Source organism: Anas acuta, chromosome 17 (assembly GCF_963932015.1).
Source record: "Anas acuta chromosome 17, bAnaAcu1.1, whole genome shotgun sequence".
NCBI lineage: Eukaryota > Metazoa > Chordata > Aves > Anseriformes > Anatidae > Anas > Anas acuta.
The window spans coordinates 12411289-12432701 of NC_088995.1; the positions used below are offsets into that span (position 1 = coordinate 12411289).

A 21413-nucleotide genomic window follows, 5' to 3' on the forward strand; every position below is an offset into this window, starting at 1 on the left:
GTTTCCAACCATGGGAGTCAATAATCAACAAGAAAAAACTACCCCATGTTTGTACAGCAGTGTCCAGAAAGGCAGTACAGTCTCCACTTGGCCACTTTTATCTGTCCCTTCAACCTGGGTGTAGCTGCACCAGGGAGGTTTCTCCCCGCCTGGGAAGGAGAGCAAGAAGCCAGCCTCACTGTTGCATTGTTGCATGCTCCTCTTCAAAGCTGAGAGCCAGGCATCACAAAGCACAGGGTAGGCAATATGTTTGCTGTCCTCACGTCCACTGCCAAGTGTGGCAGTGACCTCTGCTGCTAAATTGACACATTTAGGTTAATGGTTTTACCACAACATCCTGTGCTGATGCTCATGTCATATTCTTGGATAAAGATTCCATGGGACATCCTGTGCTAATGTGGTAAGTCAGAGCGTGTTTCTTATTGAGGAAGGCAGGGCAAAGTGTGTGTGTGAAGAAGAACTGTTGTGCTGAAAAGCAGTGAAGCCTGCAGGGGCTAGATTAGAATAATAATTATAACCATCTCACAATCCAAGTCTGTTTCTATAATGAGGACGTAAGTATGTTTCCGTGCTTCTATCTGTTGGTGTTGTGCATGTAGATAATGTTTCCTTTTCCTTCCTAAAGTCAATGTTCAAATCCTGTCATAAAAGGCTGTGGGGTGGAATAGGTTACCTAAGATGCTAATGTATGCTAAGTATGTAACATTAGGTTTTTATGGCAGTCACATTTAAGATGTTGACAGTTTGGTAGTTGGTTTGGAGAGCTGATACAGTAACCCTCATACAGGAGCAAACACAGCCAGGTGATACAAATGATTTTTGTTGAATTTTCACTAACGAGAACAAGGTTAAACTAGTCTGTATGGTACAGGTTACCACCTTGCAATTTGTCTTCTTCCTAATGGTTCCAAGAACAGTGACATTATGGGGAAGGACTTGGGTATTTATGACAACTACGTCTTTGTACCTAACACAGCCAGCAGTATTCACCCCTTGTACTCATTTTCGTCAATTCAGGGCAGGAAGGGTTTCACCCTCACAGCAGGTAAGTCAGGCAGTCGTTATTCAGTAGTACCCATCTCCAACTAGAGAACACTGTATGTACATCATCTTAAAAGAAGCAGTCACATCACCTTAAAAAAATAAAATAAAAAATCATTCAGTTGACTTTCCTCAAACTCTCCCAGGTCTGGCAATGTGGAGGAAGCATGGAGGTGTTACCCTGTTCTCGTGTGGCACACATCGAACGCACAAAGAAACCCTACAACAACGACATTGATTACTATGCAAAGCGCAACGCCCTGCGGGCTGCTGAGGTCTGGATGGATGACTTCAAGTCGCATGTTTACATGGCGTGGAACATCCCCATGGCAGTAAGTACAGGCCACGCTGTCTCCTGAACAAAGGCAGAAGTGTGGATACTTGTTCCTACTTAGCTCTTAGAGGTGAAGGATATTGCTGCAATCATATACAGCACTCAAAAAAATGAAGGAAGAGTTCTGAGCTGGTGAATGCTCAGTACAGAGCTCCGTCATAAACTTGCTTCCTCTGTGTAAGTTTTGTTGTATGCTCAGGAGCAGTGACACAGACTTATAATTTAACTGGAGCACGATGTTTCAGGTTTATGCACTTCCTCAGAAGAAGTCATTAATTTAGGATGCCATTAAACTTGGAGGTGTTCATATGCTACAGTGGTGAGGACTGGAGAATTGTCCATAAATAAATATCATGATTCATCATGAGGCTCAGTGAACCTCACCAGCATAAAAAACAAAGTATGATAAAAGAATCACACGTTAACTAGCTTTATTGTCTACTGGCTGAGAGTGGCAATGTGGATGCATCCTGCTTCTTGCTGTGTGTATGAATTCTAGATTGTACGTGGGGACCTCTAGTAATCTATGTAATCTAAATATTATATAAACTGTAGGTTCAATTTATTACTTGATTCTGTAAGTATATCACATGCTGCATCTCCACTGAGCATAATTCTTCAAGAGAAGAGATACATGTTATATCACAGTCAGGTGGAAGCTGATTGCTGTTGTATCCTTCAGTGGTATTTGTATCCAAATTATTCATGTGGAGGGGCATAGGGAGAGCAGCTGAAGGGAAGCATACTCTGTTCTGTGACTAGTGATAACTTAACTAAAAAGTTAACCCTTATATGAGGGATTTGGCCAAAGATGATTGGTTTGAAGTAAATGGAAGCAGGCAATGCTCCTACCTGAGCAGGAAAGTATGCCAGTCCAGCTGTGTCTTTGTGAACATTCACAGTTACCACCCAGAGTCCAACAAAGTGGTGGGAGTCTTGGCAAAGACTTCACCAGATTTAGTTTTGTCCTAAATACCTACTTGTGCTCTGATACCTAGGTAATATATCAAATCCAATTTTTGTTAATTTCTGTTGTGTTTTTAAAAACATATATATATCTAAAGGAGCGATTTTTCTCTTTTTCTGTACGTGATGCCTGAATATGTTAGATACTCAGAGACTTGAGTTTTACTTACTGTTGTTCAGTATTGGACATTCTGTATTGTGCTGAAAGTTAGATCTCTGAAGGTGTGTTTTGGTTGCTACTTCCGGCATGACAGGTAATTGCAGAGAATTATTTTCCCTTAACAAGGCAATGCTGCCTAACTTCTTTCCCACACAAGACTTCCAGGGTAGTAGAAGGAAGACAAAGAAGTGTTCATTTAAGCTTTTAGGGACATTTTGGCCCTGTCTGCATCCATTTGAACAAATGGTAAGTTTCTAACAGGAAGATGAAAAAGAAGTAATCTTGGTAAATATGTTTACTTGATGCTTTCTGCAAACAAATTCTGAGAATAGAAAATACATTTAAATAAGCATTTACACCAAAACATGATTTCCTTTAATCTCTCTGAGATTTCTTATTGATGCAGTTTTACGCACTGCACTATACAACAGTGCTTTAAAAAAATAGGCACATCTACATTAAATGGCATAAAATCAGCAGAAATATTGAACATTAAAATTTACTTTCCATAAAATAAACTGATTGATAAAATGTACAACATAAAAATAACCCCATTAGCTCTCAGGAAAAGGAAGCTAGCATGTTACTGTTCATAGTTATTCTACTGTAGTATTCAGTCTCAATGATTCAAGTATTTTACTGGTCTAAGCCATAAGAAAAACCTTCTACAAGAGAACTAAAAACCTTCCTGCCTGGCTAAAAAGAATGTCGCTGCATACTAAATCCTGCGGGCATCTCATTTCTGAACCATCACACAGTAACCCAGACTTGATGACTTCAGCTAGTACAGAAGTAAGCACAGCATTTTCATAGCTGCTCAATTTGCTGCTCTTGTGATTTGTAGAAATAGCCCAGTAAAAAAGGTGTTGTATTCCCTCATTGTGGAATAGGGATGAAGGGAGGCGAGTAAAATACATGTGTTGCAGCATACCAAAACCCATCCAAATTAACCATTTCATAACTCACACCATCTTTTCCACATTTGGCTCCCTTCTAAGTTACTAAGGATCTGTGCATAATGTGTATCCTGATTTGCGGATGATCATTGGACATATCAGAAAAGTTGTGTTCCCACACCCCCTCTTCATCAACAGGTCAGCATAGCTTTCCTGCAGTTTATCTGTAGTTTTGTACACCCCTACTTATGATCTATTCCTCGTTAATTTTTATTATAAAGAAATCTTATATTGAATGATTTCTTGTACTGAGTGCTTCTGAGAATTGCTGTCCTTCCATGTAGCCCAAAGTAGAATGTAAATTAACATTCATTTGAATGGATGTTACGTAGAGAGCTCATGACAAAGTACGCATCAGCAAGCAGCAGTGAGCACAGCAATCTCTTTATGTGGCAAATGGAAAAACCTGTTCAGTATTACACTTGTATTCTCTCCTGAAAACAAGGCATCTGTTGGGGATTCTAATAAACCCCAAGCTAAGATTTCCTGCTGTCTTGTAACCCTGCATTAGACATAATTTGTAAAACACACATTTCCTCCAGAAAGATTTCTGTATGAGGCACTTAAGATAGATCCCCAGTTTCAGTCCATTTGATTCTTATAATGCTGGAAAAACAAATTAGATGAGGTAAGTTCTTGTCTTGAAGTTGAACTATGATAATTTATGCTGGTTTACATCTAGACAATAACTGACCTGGCCTTTCTGAAATGGCTGGTTTTGATCGTATTGATTTGATTCTTTCAGCCTATGTTTTTCCTGGAACTTTTTATTCAAACATGAATTAAATTCTGAAATAGAATTGCAAAAGTTTTGAGTTTAACTGCATTTTATAGCTTAAGTCTGCAAACGAGCACCAGTTCCTATAAAAATTGAATGTTGGTCTATGCAAATGCTTAATGGAGCTTAATGACTTTTTGAGCAACTCTGCCTCAAAGTTTTAACAGGTCTGTTTTGTTCTCATTTACATTAGCAAATAGCCAGGACTGTTACTAGAGTAAACCATGATCAAGCTGCTGTCTCTTAGATCAGAATTAGAGCCAAAATCCTGATGAATCTGGAAGCAAAGGAGTACAGGTTTGATTGCAAACACTTAGAATTGCTGTATTTTCACAACATTCATACTGTTTTTTTTTAGTTAGATTTATGTTTTGTTTTGGACTATTTTTTTTTTGCTTGTTTGTTATCCTTTTTCCACTGACTTTCATTAATATTTATTGTCTACTCTCAGCAGCAGCTGTTTGATGAGCTGCTACTTACAAAAGAGCAAGTACAGAGGGAAATGCAGCTTGGTACACAATTGAACTCCAATTTGGTTTCGGTAAAGAAAACAACTGTAAAGTCAATGTGGTGACATTTCTTTATTCTCTTTCCACTTTGTAGAACCCAGGAGTTGATTTTGGAGATGTTTCTGAAAGAATAGCTCTACGACAGAGACTGCAGTGCCGGAGTTTTAAGTGGTACTTGGAGAACGTCTATCCTGAAATGAGGGTTTATAATAATACAGTCACTTATGGAGAGGTACTGTATGTCTTTGAAAATACATCATGGCTGCATTACAGAAATCCTTTCATCTTAGTGGTGGGTATCAGGATGTACAGAGCAATTTCAAGTCAGCATGGTAGTAGCAACACAAATGCTCTCACCTACTTTTAATCAACGCTGGGAAGTGTGGCTTTGAGAAGCATTGTCGCTCCCATTGGGGTGTATCAGATGAAGTCATTCTCACTAACAATAATGTGCAACCACCTTGGCTTTCATTTTAAAATAGAGCAGCTCTGAGAACATGAATTTGAGGTCATTTTTTCCCAAATAGGATGCCACAGACATGAACAAAACATCAGTAGTCAAGAGAGCTGAAATAATTGCTGCTGATAAGAACTGTTAAATTTACTGAATTATTTTTAGTAAAGAAACCCATTTCAGGTTTTGCCAAACTTATTTGAACGATTATATTCACTTTGTTAACTCATTTCTGCAAATCCTCCTTGTTAGCGATAAAAAAAAATAAAAAAAATGTTCTTGTTCAGATGAAGTTGAGGCTACCATTTGGCATGTCTTTATCATAAAAAGGAGTCAGAGAAAAAAAATTCTGCTTTGTGCTCAGAATCTGGATTTTCATTTCCACCTGTGCATCAGTAATGAGTAAGATCCTAGAACACCTACTCAGATAGCTGAATGGACAGGTTAGTTGACCCTAATAAAATGCGGAATCCAAACATGTTGGAAATGTGTAGATGTTTTGGTTCATCTCAGCTTTCTGGATCATTTCTTTCTTTTCTGTTAACCAATCAAAAATGCCATGTATGCTTGATCCAAATCTTTAAAGCAGTCAGATTTGCCTTCTGTATTATTTTTTAAGTCTGTCATATGCCTGTAGGGTAAAAGTGCTATAGGTTACATCTGTTAAATGGGGCAAAGTTTTAGGACAGCTCCTGTTGCGTAACGTTTTTAAGGTTCTGTTTTAATTGTCTGCTTGAACTACAATTAAATCCAAATGCAATAAATTTTAACACAAGACAACTTAATGGACATTCCTCCTTTCTGTTCCAGTTGATTGACTTCATATAAAAATAAGTCAGGCACTTCAGATATTGATATAAAGTGCAAGTTTTATTGCATCCTAATATAACTATCCCTGGCAGTAACCAACGAAAGACATTTAGTAAATTCAACAGGGGCTATTAGTAACTGTCAGCTCTAAAAATGCTGTTAACTGAGAAGCACATCGGCAGTACTGCCAATGTTGTGTCAATTATACCAGACGGTTAGAAAGCTGGGCTCTAAAAAGAAGTTTGTTTCTGTTGAGTGGTTGCATAACAAAGTTATTGAGTCCAACAGGAAGTTCAGCGATGCAGGTAGGTATTCATTAGAATGTATAATAAAATGGAGCCATACAAGCTTTTCAGCTAGTATAAATTGGCATAGTTCCCTTCCTGTCTTACGTGGCCATAATGGAAGAAAAAAAAAAAAAAAAAAAAAAGGATGCTTCATCCTAAATTATATCAAGCTTGCTATTAAATGTTTTCTCTTATGGCTATTTTTCCAGAGAAAAAGGTTTCTGAATTTTAAAGAGTTTAAGGAAAATAGATGTATCAAGTAGACATGAAACAGAATGAAACAATAGTAAAAATATATTTCCTAGTGACTCAATTCACATTTTTAAAGCTGTCATAAAGCTGTCTTCATGTTCTTTAGCCTCTATAGTACCTGAGTCATAAAATAAACTTCCTGAAATTTAACTGCTAGTGAACCCCCTTATCCCATCAGATCGCCTGCTATGTTCATACACTATAATATAAAGGATTATTTACTGATTTTTTCTGACACTTCATGAAGCAACTATTTCTGTGTTATTACAGTGGCCAGACAAATTGCTCACAGTCTAAACTAAAACTGACCTGTTGACTGTTCCAAAATGTGCATCTAAATAATTTCTCGTTTAAGAAACCTGTAAAATTTTTGTGTCCAAAATGTGTGTAATACTTCTAGCCTGAAGAGGAAGAAAGGTTTGTAATTTCATGAGAGCTCCAACACAGTTTTATAGATTTGTCTGCTTGTCTGGGAGGATGCATGAATTTTTGACTTGGTTGGTTCACTGAACCCAATCTGTAAACACACTGAAAGCACTCCAGTGCTGCTTATCCTTGCTGTATTCTTTCACAATAATGTATGTCATTTCTGTACATGGCAAGGTACTATAGTCTGAATTCAAATAAAATTGTTTCTTTTGTTTGTTTGTTTTTATATACAAAATACAAGCAAGTAAAAGTTTGCAAAAGCCAACACAGCGGCAGGGTAGTTCTAATACTGTTTGGTGAAGTCACGTTTCCAGCACAGAGCATCAAAATTTATTTCTACACTAGGGTAATCTGGAGCAAAACTTGGCCTGGGTTTCTTAGTGTGAATTTAATGGGGTTTTGACCCTTAAGTGATTGATGAAAATAAAACTCTGACCCAAGTTAATAATTTTATAAAGACAGCAGGTCAACCAAATAAGCTGTCTTTTCTTGGAGCAACTGTATTATTGGAGTCCTGACATACATGAAGAATAACAACATGTTTCTCAGAGAAAATGAGAACGGTTTTATCTGTTATTTGTGTCAGTAGTTGTACTGTAACTAAGTGATGGCTAGATTGGACTTGCATCTTACAGAATAACATCTAATACAACTGTTTTCCTTCTGATTTGGTTATAGGTACGTAACAGCAAAGCTAGTGGCTACTGCTTAGATCAGGGAGCTGAAGAGGATGACAAAGCAATCCTTTATCCATGCCATGGGATGTCCTCTCAGGTAAATAATTAAAATCCAGTAATTAATAGGAAACCTCAAGAAACTTCAAGAAATTTTCAGTTTGGCAGTATACCTCTGTGTTGCAAAGAAAAAATATTTGGCCTTATTGTAGTCTTTTTGGGTTCCCTTTCCCAGGTAGTTCAACGTGGGAATCTATACATTAAAGATGCTAATAAGGAAAACAAAAGAATCATAATTTGTTTTAGTAATGAGGAGATCCACTGACAAATAACAAATTCTGACAGTCTGAGCAAGCATCTCTTCTCATTATGACCTGACTTATTCTAGGAATAGTACCTTTTTATATTTATTGTTGATTGATTCACTTGTTGTAGGCTCCTGTCAGAAGTGCTTTAGCAATACTCTGATGTGTTTCCCTGACTAGGCAGAAAGTTAATCACATATTTAACATCAACTTTGAAGCAAATTGAGAATATGTTTTTAAGTCAATACTTCTCTGAAATGGAACACTTTCTTTTTTGTCAGTCCCTCTGTGTATTATTTTCTTACAGATGTCTGGTGATTGCAAAATGACATCTCTTCTTTCCATTCTTTATAGTGATGTAATTTTTCTTTTTATTTTTTTTTATATTTTTTTCCAATACTAGTGGGATATTATTTAGTTCTAGGATTTGAGCTTCTTCTGAAATGTAATTTTGGTTTCATTTGAAGTACCATCTGAATCAAAACTACATTAATGAACATCCTCATGCGTAAATAAACTCTGACCTTATCACAGATTTAACAATTATCTGAAGTTCACCCATACGTATGTTGGTTTGGAGTCCTGGCTCACACATCACCATGGAGGCATAACAGGAGTTGTGAAATATAAATATAGCCTATTGTCCTTAATTGCAAGCTGGTGAAGAGTCAAACCTCATTAGACCAAAGTGGTTAGACAGTAATTCCTACTGACAAAATGTCCACCCTTAGCAGAATCATTATGGGACACTTGCCTGATGCTTTCATAGCAAAGACAGAAGGAACAGCCTATGAGTAAGGTAACAAAATTATGTTGCTTAATTAGATGTAAATGAGTTTTCCAAGAAGACTCTAGTTAGAGATGTCAAAGCACTCAGAGTTCACTCTCTTGCTCCATTCTAATTCTGACCAGAAGGCTGCAAATTTAAGTCTTTCTCAAAAGTCCCTTTGCAACATCTAATCATCTATTATCATGCTAGCATTGAGAGGAATAATGAAATAGATTATTCTGACTAATTCATTTTGCAGCTTAAGTGCTTAACCTGCTAGTTTGCCTCCATGGCTCCTGTTTTATAGCATATGTTTTGACTTATAGAAGAAAGTAGATGAGGGCATACAAGGTACTGTAAATTTATTTGAAAGGAGGTATGATGTGTTCAGCTTCTTCTGACTCTTTCTTAAAATCTGGGGGCCTAAAGTAGCTCACCTCTCAGAGAACATCTAGCATTGACCAATTTCTTTCATCCCTTTCCAGCTGGCTTTCAGCTTGCTTCAGGAAAAGCTTAAGGAACGGATTATTTTTCTTTCAGTAAGAAGCAATTACATTGCCTAGTAAATGATGCCTTTGGAATTTGGGACCCCTAGAGTAGACACTAGGAAGCTCTCCTCAGGTTTAAATAACAATACACAAGGTGTGTGTATTTTGAAGAGTGTTCTCCAAAATTTTGACGTTGGGTATTGACCAATTAAATCTCTTCTGGCTCACTTCTGCTATTGGTCTCCAGTATCCTATCAATTTAAAATTCCCAAAAGATCCTGAATGCTGTTTTTAGACTTGAAACTGCAGCCATGAGCTACAGCCCTCCTGTACTTGCATCTTATAAAAGCATAGAAAGAGAAAGTCATTATTCCCAAATCCTTCAAAGCATTCCCTGCATGTAAGAATTATAAAAGTATGGGAAAGGCAAGAAGTTATTCTACCAAATCATCCTTCAGCACTTTCAATTTCCTTTTTTTTTTTAAATAAAATTAAAAAAAAATAATAAAAAATGTTTTCACTCTGTAAGAAACACCAGGCAGAAGGCAAAGTTGATGTTAGATAAAAACAGTTGAGTATTTCACAGACAGGTATAGGTTGGAGTCACTCGGATGCAGCCAAGTTAATTAATGATTACACAGCTGGAAAAGTTCTATCATCTCACCAGAATTTACAAAATTAATTCAGTAGGAAAACCACAGCTGCACAAACCCTAATCAAGGATATTCAAGCATATAGCATGAAAGGTGTTGACAGCGAGCTTTTTAATATATTAAATAAACATTTTTAAGCCCCTCTCATAATCAGCCTGGATGAGCGTAGTTGTCTGTTATATTTAACTTTCAGTTTCTGACATTTTTCATAACAAGTATAGGGCATAAGAGACCCCTGCTGCGTTGAGATTTACGTTAGTTGTACGTGCCTAGAGAAGTGCTTGGTGTGTTCTAGTGGTTTGAAAACTGCCCGCTATTCACATACAGTCTTGTTTTTAATACTCTTCAATTCTGACAAGCAAATAAGCATGGATTTTAGTATGCCCATGGTTTCACTGAAACCAACAGAAGTCAGTCAGGTGTATAGAAAAAGCTGGGTTAGGCATAAGATTACTGTTCATTCTGTGTTATGATGCTCTTCTCTTCTGCTTCTTACCCTTCCATTTTCCTTGAATACTGCACACCTCTGAATGGTGTTGTCATGCAATACTACTGAAAAAAGAAAACCATTCCAGTTACTGCTCCGTGAACAAAATGCCCTTCCCTATGTGTATTCCTGAGATCAAGTTTTTACCACCATAAATCACATCTTTTCAACTGAAATCAGCTTTTAAATTACTTTACTCTGACTGGGATAACTCCTTTATGGATATCCTTGAATGTGCTTAGCCTGAGTTTACATCAATTTAGCTTCTTGAATTTGATTCATGTTAAAATGGTATAAGCCAACGGTTAGGAATATCCAAACAAGTTTTTTCATCCATCTAAGTTTATTTCAAAATTCACTTTACAGAGAAGTAGTGTCATTTTTATATTTATTCATGGGATCTGAAATTTGAGTCAAATCCCTTTCAGGGAAAAAAAGGATTTGCAAATGCTGCTGGGAGGGCAATGGGAAACACCATCCATAGCCAGGAAAATATTCATAAAAAAAAAAAAAAAGGAGTATATTGGGAGTCTTGAAGCACCTTGTTTCTGCATGTGGCTTGGATATACAATCATCTGTAATAGCCATTGGGTCTATAGCTCTGTACAATACCCTTTTATTTTAAAAACAGCTTAAAGAAATGAAAAAAAGAGCAAACCCCAAAGTTGGAATCTGTTGTTCTGGAAACTTCTTACACTGGTTATAGCGTACACACAGGGTTTTGAACCATCTGAGAGCAATTATACAGCCTCAGTGGAAGTATTCACCGTCTCAGAGTCTGTCTTGAGCGCTGTGATGTGGAGCTGATTATACGGTAGGTGAAAGAAGAGAACTTAACAAAATGGCATCTGGGGACAGAAGGGCTGGTGAGCGGCCTCCTTCTCCACCCTCCTCTCCTCCCTCTCACACCCAGAGAAAGCGGAGGCATGGCAGCCCTGGGAGCAAGAACTCCCCCAGCGCTGAGATCAAGCAGAAAGAAGGGAGATCTCCATGTTCAGCTTCCCGGAGCTCACAGCTACACAAACAGATGGAATAAAAGGACATGAAAGGCCTCACTTAAGCTGTCGCCTGAGGGCCGGTATTTAACACGTTAGTCGGTAGAGCTGCGGTTTCCCAGAGTTGCAGGCTGGAGAGCACGTCTGATCGTCTGATCGCTTACAGCAGGGTGGGTGAGAAGGAAATTTCTTCACTTACAGGGAGCAGTGGATGACATTCCTTAACAAACCTGTGTGTTTGGTAGCTGTTTTCCTTGTGATCTGCTTGTCTTGTGCTGACAAGTGCTCTGGACGTTCAGGATGGTTCAGACTCTGATATAGCTCACTGTTTCAATTTGTGTCATCCTCCAGCTCACCTTAACCTGCAGGGCTGAAAGATTGTTCAAAGGTTTTCTTTTGCTTGGAGAACAGGAATAAGAGAGAGAGGTTAAGTTTAATGTGGAAATCTACTGCATCCATCTGTGCGTTTCCTACAAAGTTAACTGTTGATTTGTACTTTTTTTTCACTTGACTAGAAATCAGCAGGGATGGATTCTTTGAAGTCAGATCTTTCAATTACAAGCTGACATTTACCTATCAGATTGATGCTCCTGGAGGATCACCTTCCGTAGGCATCACTGCTTACTGGTTTTTAATCAGATATGCTGGCTTTGGTAAACAAGCTTTGACACCTCTTCCATTCTGCTCAGATTTCAGAAAATTGAAAGAAAAAATACCCTACAGGGATAGAATCAGGATTAGAACTTGGAGTATTTAACACAGCACTTAGTTTCAGTGTCATCTTTGTGGATCCTTCAGTTCTTCTGAGGTAAAAGGAAGCCAAGGCCCATCCTCACGTGAGGCGTAAAAAAGCATTTCTGTTCTGTAGCTTGCAATGTGTGGAAATGTTGAGGAATGTGTGGAAGTCTAAGGCTTTCAGCTCATCGAGATTTGCACTGAATGTTTTTGTTTGTTTGTTTGTTTGTTTTTAATGGGATTGGATATCCCTTAATAAAGGGGACTTTGCCATTTTGTCTTGGCTGACTAGCAATGGATCGGGCATGATGAATCATGCCCACAGTTCTAATGCAAATGCAGAGGTTGTTATTTCTTTTTCAATATGGTAGTGGCTCTTGAGATTGAATTTGAACACAGCAGGTGTAATTTTCACTATTTCGTTGACTCTCTTCCTGTTTTCTAGACTACGGTAATAAGCAACTTACTTTAATGCTTATTTTATTTGCACAGTTTATATTGTCTCTATGAAGTGATGATACCAAGTCTTTGGAGGGTGGCATTATTAATCATATAATAGTATTTTGAACCTTAATTTCAGGTCTGCTTTTGCAGAAACACACACTAAAACTTTACTACATAATGTGGTTTGAAATGAGATAGTGGTTTGCATGGGGTTTTTTAGAATTTTCTTTTATTTTAGGATGACGGTAAGTTTTTATGACTGTTGGAACTCTCAGAAGAAAGTACAGATTCAGGAAAACTAAGTCCATGATAGTCTGTTTGTTTTATCATTGTACAGATATCAGTTTCCTGCACAAAACCATCTTTTATTCTCCTGAGCTGTCACACAACTGCCACTTTCAATACTGAAGATAGTTGAGTAGAGTTATTGTTTCTGTTTGGGCCTTAGAAGTGGAAGACATGCTAGTTTCTGCTTTGACAGGCTTCTTTATAACACCACCTTTCCCAAGTGCGTGGTTACTGTGATGTGGAGCACATCCAGTTCTGACTGCTGAGATTCTAAGGACAAAGAATGTTGCACACCACTTTAATATCTGTATATAAAATGTTGCTTGTTCTAAACCAGAGAAGGAAAACCGATCTGTCAGAGCAGGTAGCCTGTTATAAACGGTGGTTCTGATTATCTAGATGAGGCAGAGCCAACGAGGTTGCTAGCAGGTGTTTTTAGACCTGGAGATGTATAATAAAGATGGCAAGATGAACACACTTCCTAGCGAGTGTAATTTTCAGCAGTGCCTGCAGTTCATTTGAACTCTGCTGAGTAATCAGTGGATATTAGAAGCGTGAAATACACAGGCAGGTTTTACTTAAAAGCAAGTCCATTTGTCAGAGCCAGCAGTCCATTTGTATTTTGAATCATTTTGCTTCTTGAGCTTCTTTTATATGTCCCTGGTATCCTTATGGAGAAAGGAGAAGAAAAAGGAAGTATTAGAGAGTATAGGGAGTGCCTCAACCAATGACATTGTGCATGTCAAGAAGATTCCTCCTGTAGTTATCCCTCTGCTTTCTCTGATGCAGGCTCTGTCCTAACTGCACCTCCCAGGGCTGCTCTGAACACAAGCAGCAGGTGGCAGAAATGAACACGTACTCGGTATGTGCCAAAGGGCAGCTGGTCTGGGACTGAGCAGACAGTGCTCTTCTTACAACCAGAAAGATATGATTATTCACAGCATGGTTCTTGTGAGGTTAACAAGGATGCGTGTAGAAAGCTAGATTCTAATCCAAGGGGTTTTGATTGACTCTTAATGATATCTCATGCACTGGTCAGTGGTGTCTGTTGAATGGCAGGCATTTTTGACCTGCCTTCCCTTTCTAATTCCAGCCATTTAAGAGCAGTAAGACAAGATGGACAGTGAATTTCCAGGGTGATAATTACATTTCTTCAGTGGCTTGGATCTTCACCCTGCAGCACCAAGCCTCACACCACACCAGCCATGTAGCTGACTCTGTTTTGCAGTCTTTGGGTGCTGCATTTGACTACTTCTAGGGTAAGAAGAGCAAAACACCATGCTGGTAGAACAACTCTGGATTTAAACACAGAAGCAAGAAGTAGCTACCTCTGACTGATAAGACTGATTGGAGGGGCATTCTAGGCATTCTACTGTTCTGTGTCTGCACTAAACAGAGCCCTTCTGAATGCTTTTTAGGGGGGCAGTTATCCATAGATAAGGAAAACGAGGAGAAATGTTGTGTTTCTGGTGCTGTGAATGACTTGAGGCAGGTGAAATGATCGCTTAAAATAGAACAAATATAACAATTACATTCCCTTTGTAAAAATTAACACCACTAATTGTGTTGTACATGTTAAACTAATAGTGCCTGCTAAAACTTTTTCATTAAAAAATACATAAATGATCCAAAATAATAAACGGCTGTTACCTGAAGCATATTTCCAGCCAGTAGCATTTACCACCTCACCAAAGTTCAGAACAGTTAAGGCTCATGCAAAACTGAAATATCAGAATGTGATTCTTTATTATGTAGGCCTGAAGGATATTTCAGCAAATTTATTTCCCTCATTATTTTTTTTTCCTCTCGCATTTTTGGATACCGGATTTTTTCAGTAACATTTATTTACAAAACCTAATTAGGGCTGCTGCTATCAATAGCCTCTAACAGAGCTCTTAAGACCAACCCGCATGGCAAATTGACATTGTGTCCTTGCTGCATCAATTCCTGCTGAGTGGATATGATCTGCATATTGATTACTTCTTTTTCTTGATTGCCCTTCTGCCCAAAATATTGGGTGGGGAGCACGAGTGTGAAAGCAGGGAATACTGCGTCCTATACTGCGTCCTACTACAAGTTTCCCCCGGAAGGTCCCATGGGTACCAGGACAGCCGCCTGGCAGCAGGACAGTTGTGCTTGGGCAGGAGGTGGCAGCGGGCTCTGTGTCCCCAGGCTGGGGCACAGGGCTGGGATGAATGCCTCTCCTCCTTTCTCTTCCCCAGCTGGTCCGCTACAGCTCAGAAGGCGTCCTGCAGCTGGGGCCGCTGGGCTCCACGGCCTTTCTGCCTGACTCCAAATGCCTTGTCGACGATGGGAAGGGCAGGACACCGACCCTGAAGAAGTGCGAAGATGTCCTGAGGCCAGCACAGAGGTTCTGGGATTTCACACAGGTACAGAATAGCTCAGGGAGCCATGCAGAGAGGAGCTGGGGAGAAATAGTGGCTTGGAGAATGTTGAATGAAAATCAAGGAGGTTTTTAAAGGGATGTTCTAGGAATGCCCCGATGCTTTCTCTGATTCCCCACACACACTTTTTCTAGGAATTCTCTGATTTATTTCCTAGAAATCCCCACTTACAACATCTAGAAATAGTCTGATACGCCTTCCAGGCATTCCTCCCACCATGTGTTTTCCAGAAATGTTCTTACATTATCTCTAGGCATTTTGGGCTGTGTTTTCTAGGAATATCCTCTTACCTTTTTTATTAATCCTGTCCTTTACTCTTTGAGGGACACATGCATACAGCCTTTGTGATCTTGTTATGCTGTTGAGAGATTTTCTGATTTAGTTATTCTTTATATAAAGATTTTTCCAGGCATTTTATATTGCTTTCTATGAATTTACAGACCTAGCACTTTTTTTGTTCAAGACTGTTTTGTTTTTTTATTTCTTCTTCTAACGATTTTTTTCTTTCCTTCAGAATGGTCCAATCATCAGCAGAGACACTGGCCGTTGTCTAGAAGTGGAAATGTCCAAGGATGCAAATTTTGGGCTCAGATTAGTCGTGCAAAGGTGCTCGGGGCAAAAATGGATGATTAGAAACTGGATAAAACACGGCCGACATTGACTGCTGGGGCTGAGAAGCTGCCTCTCCTGCCATTGCCCATTGCTCAGTGTGCCATATCTTGCAAGGCATTTGTCTTAAATCAAAACAGTTTGAACAGGACTTGGATCTAGGGAGTCCCCCATAGTTGGGCATTCAAAGGAGGGGGAAAAAAAAATAAGAAAAAATAAATAAAAGCAAACACATACATGCCCTATTTGACTGTTCCTTGCTCTGGTAGATGACCTGGGAAGCTTAAAAAGAGTTTTCTGTTGATTTGGAAATCTTTGGAAGAGCAGAAAACCATGGAAAAGTGTTTTCCTTAAGCTCTCCTAGGAGAATTATTAGACAGATGTTTCTATGAGTTGAAAGGAGAGATCCCAATACTGCCTCAAAAAGACAGTTCTCCAATGGGTAGCTTTTTAGCTTTAAGTTATTGACTGGTGCACAACTCCTATGGTGAATAATCATGTGCCTTTTTATTGTACTTCGTATAAAAGGGAAATGGAAAAAAATCCTACCTTTTCAGCATGTCTGGTTCATTGTACTAAAAAGAAGACCTGTAAATAACACTGGAAAACATAATATAATATATGATACATTTCAAGGTTGATTGTTTAGGAGTTTCTATTTCTAGAAGGAGACTGTTCTGCGTATGTTTACAGGTGGTTCTCAACCTTTGAGCTGCTAAAACAGCATTTTAGAGACCTCTTCGATAGACACAGGTAAATGTTGAATAAGTAAAATAACCACATGCTCCATTATATTGCCACATTTTATATTTCTTGGCTGTAAAGGCATCACAATATAGCACTTGCATATTTAACTCTTTTGAGGCAGCAAATGTCCTAGTAGATTGACGGATTTCTAGAGGCCTTTGTTGGCCCACAAGCCCCGAATATAAGTGCAAGGCTCCCGTCCTGCAGTGCTGTGCCTGCAGGTGCACTTTGTCTTGCTCCAGCAAGTGTCTGGGAGCTGGGGGTGGAGAGTGCTGGATGCTCATTACTTCTGAAAATAAGGTGACTTAGGTGCCCGCTGTGGAACTTAGCAACTTGAAGCTTCCATTTTGTAACCTATCCTGTGAAAATGTCAAATGTGAGCAAACACGCTTTGTGAGCACCATCTAGACAAATTTCCTGAACAAACCAACGAAGTATTTTCAGTATTTGAAAAATAAAACCCCAGCACTATGAGAAGAAATTAGAGCAAGAGAGAACTAGGCAGCATATATAAGTAATGTTATTCTGAAATATAGATACTTTACTGTAGTCAACCTGGTGACAGCACCTTTGTGAACCCAAATTTAATAACGTTTCCAGTGGTTCATGCAGTGTCTGTGCACAGGTAGCAGGACAATGTCAAAACCTTATCCAAAAGGCCATCAAAGTTGATGACCAGCATCAAGGTCAGCAGGCTTTGGGTGGGGGTCCATGGCAAACAGCTTTTCATTGAAGAAAATTCAGTCATACTGAAGGAGAGACAGGGACAATACCTTGTATTGTTTAATATTTTATAGTACTTTTAAAAAATGTTTGGCTTTGTTTTACTGGGGCAGAAAAATAGGTAATTGCAGATGCTACAGTACCATGAATCTTGGAGATCTGTTTCTTGAAGAGCTTTTACCATTCCTATGGCATGCTGAACAGAATAAGATGGAAACAAAGATAATTTTGGGGTTGTCCTTGGATTTACACTACTGCCCATTTTCAGTGCCCAGTACAAAGCGTTTGAATGTAGCCATGGTGGGACTGAGGGCTGGTCCTGGCACACTTCGAGCCAGAGGTCGTGCACTGCAAAAATCTTGCAAGAACCAGGCTTTCGGTCTAAGAAGGAAAGCAGATTTTTGTGGTAGTTAAATGGCTCTGAGATTTACAGAATAATGTAAAAGAATTAAAAAATCCTTAAAGGTAAAAGAATTCAAAAACCCTTAAAGGTGAGGTTGGTTTTCTCTGTGATTGTCAGGTTTTTTTAAGACTTACTGAAACAATTTCTTATATTTAAGAAATAGAGCTGTTGGGTTCTTTTTACTTTGGTCTTTATCTGTCTGAACCACTGCTTTGACCGTGGAATTAACATGGTAAATCTGCATGTGAGAGGGTCTTAAATATTCTCTCATAAAAGGACGAATAATAAAAAAAGCCTTGACTATTATCTGTTTTAACCAAAGTCTACGGGTCTCCTTTCATTATTTTATCCTTAGAATAATCTGAAGTCCTGCTTAATGTTGTTTCAAATTTTTAGTCATGTTTCCCACAGTGCAGCAGTCCAGATCATCTGAAAAGTACTTAATATAATTTAATATGCCTTGTAGTAGAGGAAATTCTGATGAGAACAGGGTTTTCAATGGATGTTCTGTTTAAGAGTTTATAGCATTAAATACTAGGTCCTAGGACAGAACAGTAGAAGGCAAGAAGAGTATCGGATCTTGCACACTGCTGTGTATATGTCAGGGATAGCAATCGTGTCTGATCATAGTTTTGTAAGCATATCAGGAGTCTGACTCCTGTATGAAAAAAAAAAACAACACCTCTATCTCCTTTGAGAACGATAAACTATCTTCCAAGCTGACTTTCTTCTTGGCTGGATTAAAGTCATTTGTTCCTCACACAAAATTGTCCGCTAGCTTTAGTGGTTTACTGGTTCTGGAGGCATCACCTCCCAGTGGAGAGCAGCAACAAGTAGGAAGAAAGAGTTTAATAAATAAACAAATAAATAAGTAATTGAGGTATCGAAGGACTCAGTGGATTCCACTAGAATTACATAAAGATCTATGTTGTGCTCATCCATGAGGCATGAAAACTCTTCAGGACTATTTCACATCCAAAAACAGTTAAACTCTGGTTCCACGGAAATGATTTAACACAAAATTTTGAAGACTAAAGCAGTTCTTCATGCATGCTCTGAAACTGTTGAATCATCTCTGTCAGTTTAATGAATGATTTGGGGCTTGGCATGTTTGAAAATCAGGCCTTCACAGTCTTTTTGAAACTATTTACATCTCTTTTCATCAGCCTGGTCCTTTTTAAAAACTGTGTTTTAGTAGACGGAAATCTCACTTGCTGTATGACAAGGGGCATAATCTATCTGACACAGGATGGCTGAAATTTTAAGTATTTAAGCCATAGCTAATAAGGTTTAATGAAATAGCATCAGCCCTAATCTGTTCGTTAGATCAATTACACAGCATGTAATTCCTTCAGTATCCACCATTCAATTGACATGATTCATTTAAGAGCCATACCAGAGCCCATTATGGCCTGTAAATTCCATTGTAAGAACTTTAAAAGTTGTGGTTCAGGGAGAGACAGATGTATTATTATTCAGTTAAGACACAAATACCTTTGGGTTTTTAGTTAGTTAGTTTGCTTATATTGTGAAAACCTTGGGGAGGAAGAACAGCCCTCAAAAATTCCTTCAACTGAAAATTATTCTAGCAATGATGTTCCATTTTTAAGATGGTATTGCAAAATAGTGGAACTGGCTAACAAGATGCATAGAAACCAAGACAGGATCACATCTTCACACATCTATAAATACGGATGCCACCAAAATAATATTCTCTTGGGAAGAAATCACAGACTTTATACAATTTTGTATTCCTTCATGAAGAATACCCATTGAAAAGACCACTGTTGTTTCTTTTTTTTTTTCTTTTTTTTTTTTTTTCTGGTGACATTAGTGGACTTAGGGTGACAGCTGTGATTATGCATAGTTACAAAGATATTCATGAAACAATGATGCACTGAGTATATTCTCCTAGAGTTGGAGTCCGCTTACCTGATGAACTAAGGGAATTCAAAGAGTAAATACTGAAATCATATTGCTGGTAATTCTCAATGAATTTAGCACAAAGCACATCAATATTTACATCTAGACAAATGTAATAAATTAGCTTCAGATTCTCACTTAACAGTCTCCCTATTTTCCTCTGATAACTGTTGAAAGTACCTTAAAATCCTTATGATTACTGATAACTGCTGAAAGTATCTTGCAAATCCTTATGTCATGTGAAGATTTTAGCTCTGTCTCTACAATGCCCCCATCATGTATGGCATCTGAAAGAGATTTACAATGACCTCTCTGATACATTGTAATGGATTTTAGAATGGTTTCACAAAACACATTGACTTATTTTTAAAAAGTGTTAAAATATGTAAATAAAGTTATTGCCCTTGTGGATTACCCTAAATAAAAACAATGTTTCTCTGCCCAAGAATATATACTTATAAATTTCCCAGTGAAGCAATACATACCAACCTGATTTCAAAGAACGGAATTTCTGAATCAAGAATATACTTCAAAGACTCGTAGAAGCACTTACTACTCTTCATAGAATTGCAATTTTCTATTGGCCATCAAAAAGTGTTGCCCAATTTTTAAACTCTTTGTAATAAGTTTAATTAAAAAAATAATAATGCAGTAATTGGAAGGCGAGTTGTGACTGCAAATAATTTTTCGTTATGTGGCACATCATGAAATCAATTTGTATTTACACTTGAAAAGTTAATAAATTACTATGCATTTTACTGCTGACATGCGCTGCATTTTTTATTATTGTACATTTGGGCACCTTGTATTAAAATTCAAAGGTGTCACACAACTAGAAAAAAAAAAAAAAAGCTAGAAAAGCAAATAATATATGGATGTTTTGAAATGTAAATTGCATGTAATCTGTTCTAAAAGGTAGTTAGCCCATTTCTAAGACGAGCACAGCACGCCGCTCAGTGGATTGTGAGCCGTTTGAAAGGGGATGTTCTGTGCATGTATCTCTAGACATTCATTACAGATTTGGCCCCTGAAAATGCAGGTCCAAAATGAGACTGATATTGTTACAGGCTATGATTGCATTGTAACTGCTAGACCTCAGGGAAGGCTTGTCTTGCAATTCCAGTATAAAGACATACTAAGATAATGCTTGCAGGTACCAATCCACACAGTAATACAAGCTATGTTCCTATGTATTCCCTTGGGAGCAGTTAAGTGTTCCACTGGAAGCATTCATACGTAGATTTAAGAAATCTCCATTAAAAAATTCTGACCTTCCAATCAACGTTCCTGATCTCTTTGAACTGTGGGGAAAAATAAGCTACTGAACCACAGAGGAAGCTGGTGATGAAAGTGTTCTCTTGCTAGGAATTTTTTATTGGGGCTGTGTTTTGATAATTTATATCTCTTCAAGCACAATTGGTCTGTCAATGTTGTGTTACTGTTTTAAAGAACACTCCCACAGCCAAAGAAATGGAACAATTTATACTTCCCAAATCACCTAAGTTAGTGAAGGACAGAAGGACTGATCCCACACCCTGTGACCGGGCCTGTATCAATACGGAGGCCAAACGTGCAGATCATAAAATGTCATTGCTCTACGGAAGCTAATGGAAATTGGAGAACACTAGTAATTTATAGGCCTAGCCTGTTCCAGCTGACAGCTGTGCTATTGACTTGATTTTTTTTTTTGGCTTCCAAAGTCACTTTCATCTTCCCAATGGCAACAGAAAAGGGATATGGAGTCCTTACACGCTCCCTTCCGTGCTGTCATACCAGTGGCCTATGCAGT

The 21413-nt window shown here is 38.3% G+C and overlaps 1 protein-coding gene and 1 long non-coding RNA gene across 23 annotated transcripts in view; both read left to right on the top strand.

Moving 5' to 3' along the window:
- GALNT9 (polypeptide N-acetylgalactosaminyltransferase 9) overlaps nucleotides 1–20387 on the top strand; it is a 428403-nt gene extending 408016 nt beyond the window's left edge. For all 18 annotated transcript variants that reach the window (XM_068653695.1, XM_068653698.1, XM_068653697.1 and 15 more), the window contains 5 exons: nucleotides 1188–1373; nucleotides 4839–4976; nucleotides 7655–7750; nucleotides 15037–15204; nucleotides 15734–20387. In XM_068653695.1, the coding sequence (XP_068509796.1) occupies nucleotides 1188–1373; nucleotides 4839–4976; nucleotides 7655–7750; nucleotides 15037–15204; nucleotides 15734–15880 (735 nt within the window). In that variant the 3' untranslated portion in view covers nucleotides 15881–20387. The remainder of the gene's footprint in view (nucleotides 1–1187; nucleotides 1374–4838; nucleotides 4977–7654; nucleotides 7751–15036; nucleotides 15205–15733) is intronic.
- The window catches only part of LOC137841129 (uncharacterized), a 357202-nt gene that overhangs the window by 238600 nt on the left and 97189 nt on the right, over nucleotides 1–21413 (top strand). The window lies entirely within an intron of this gene.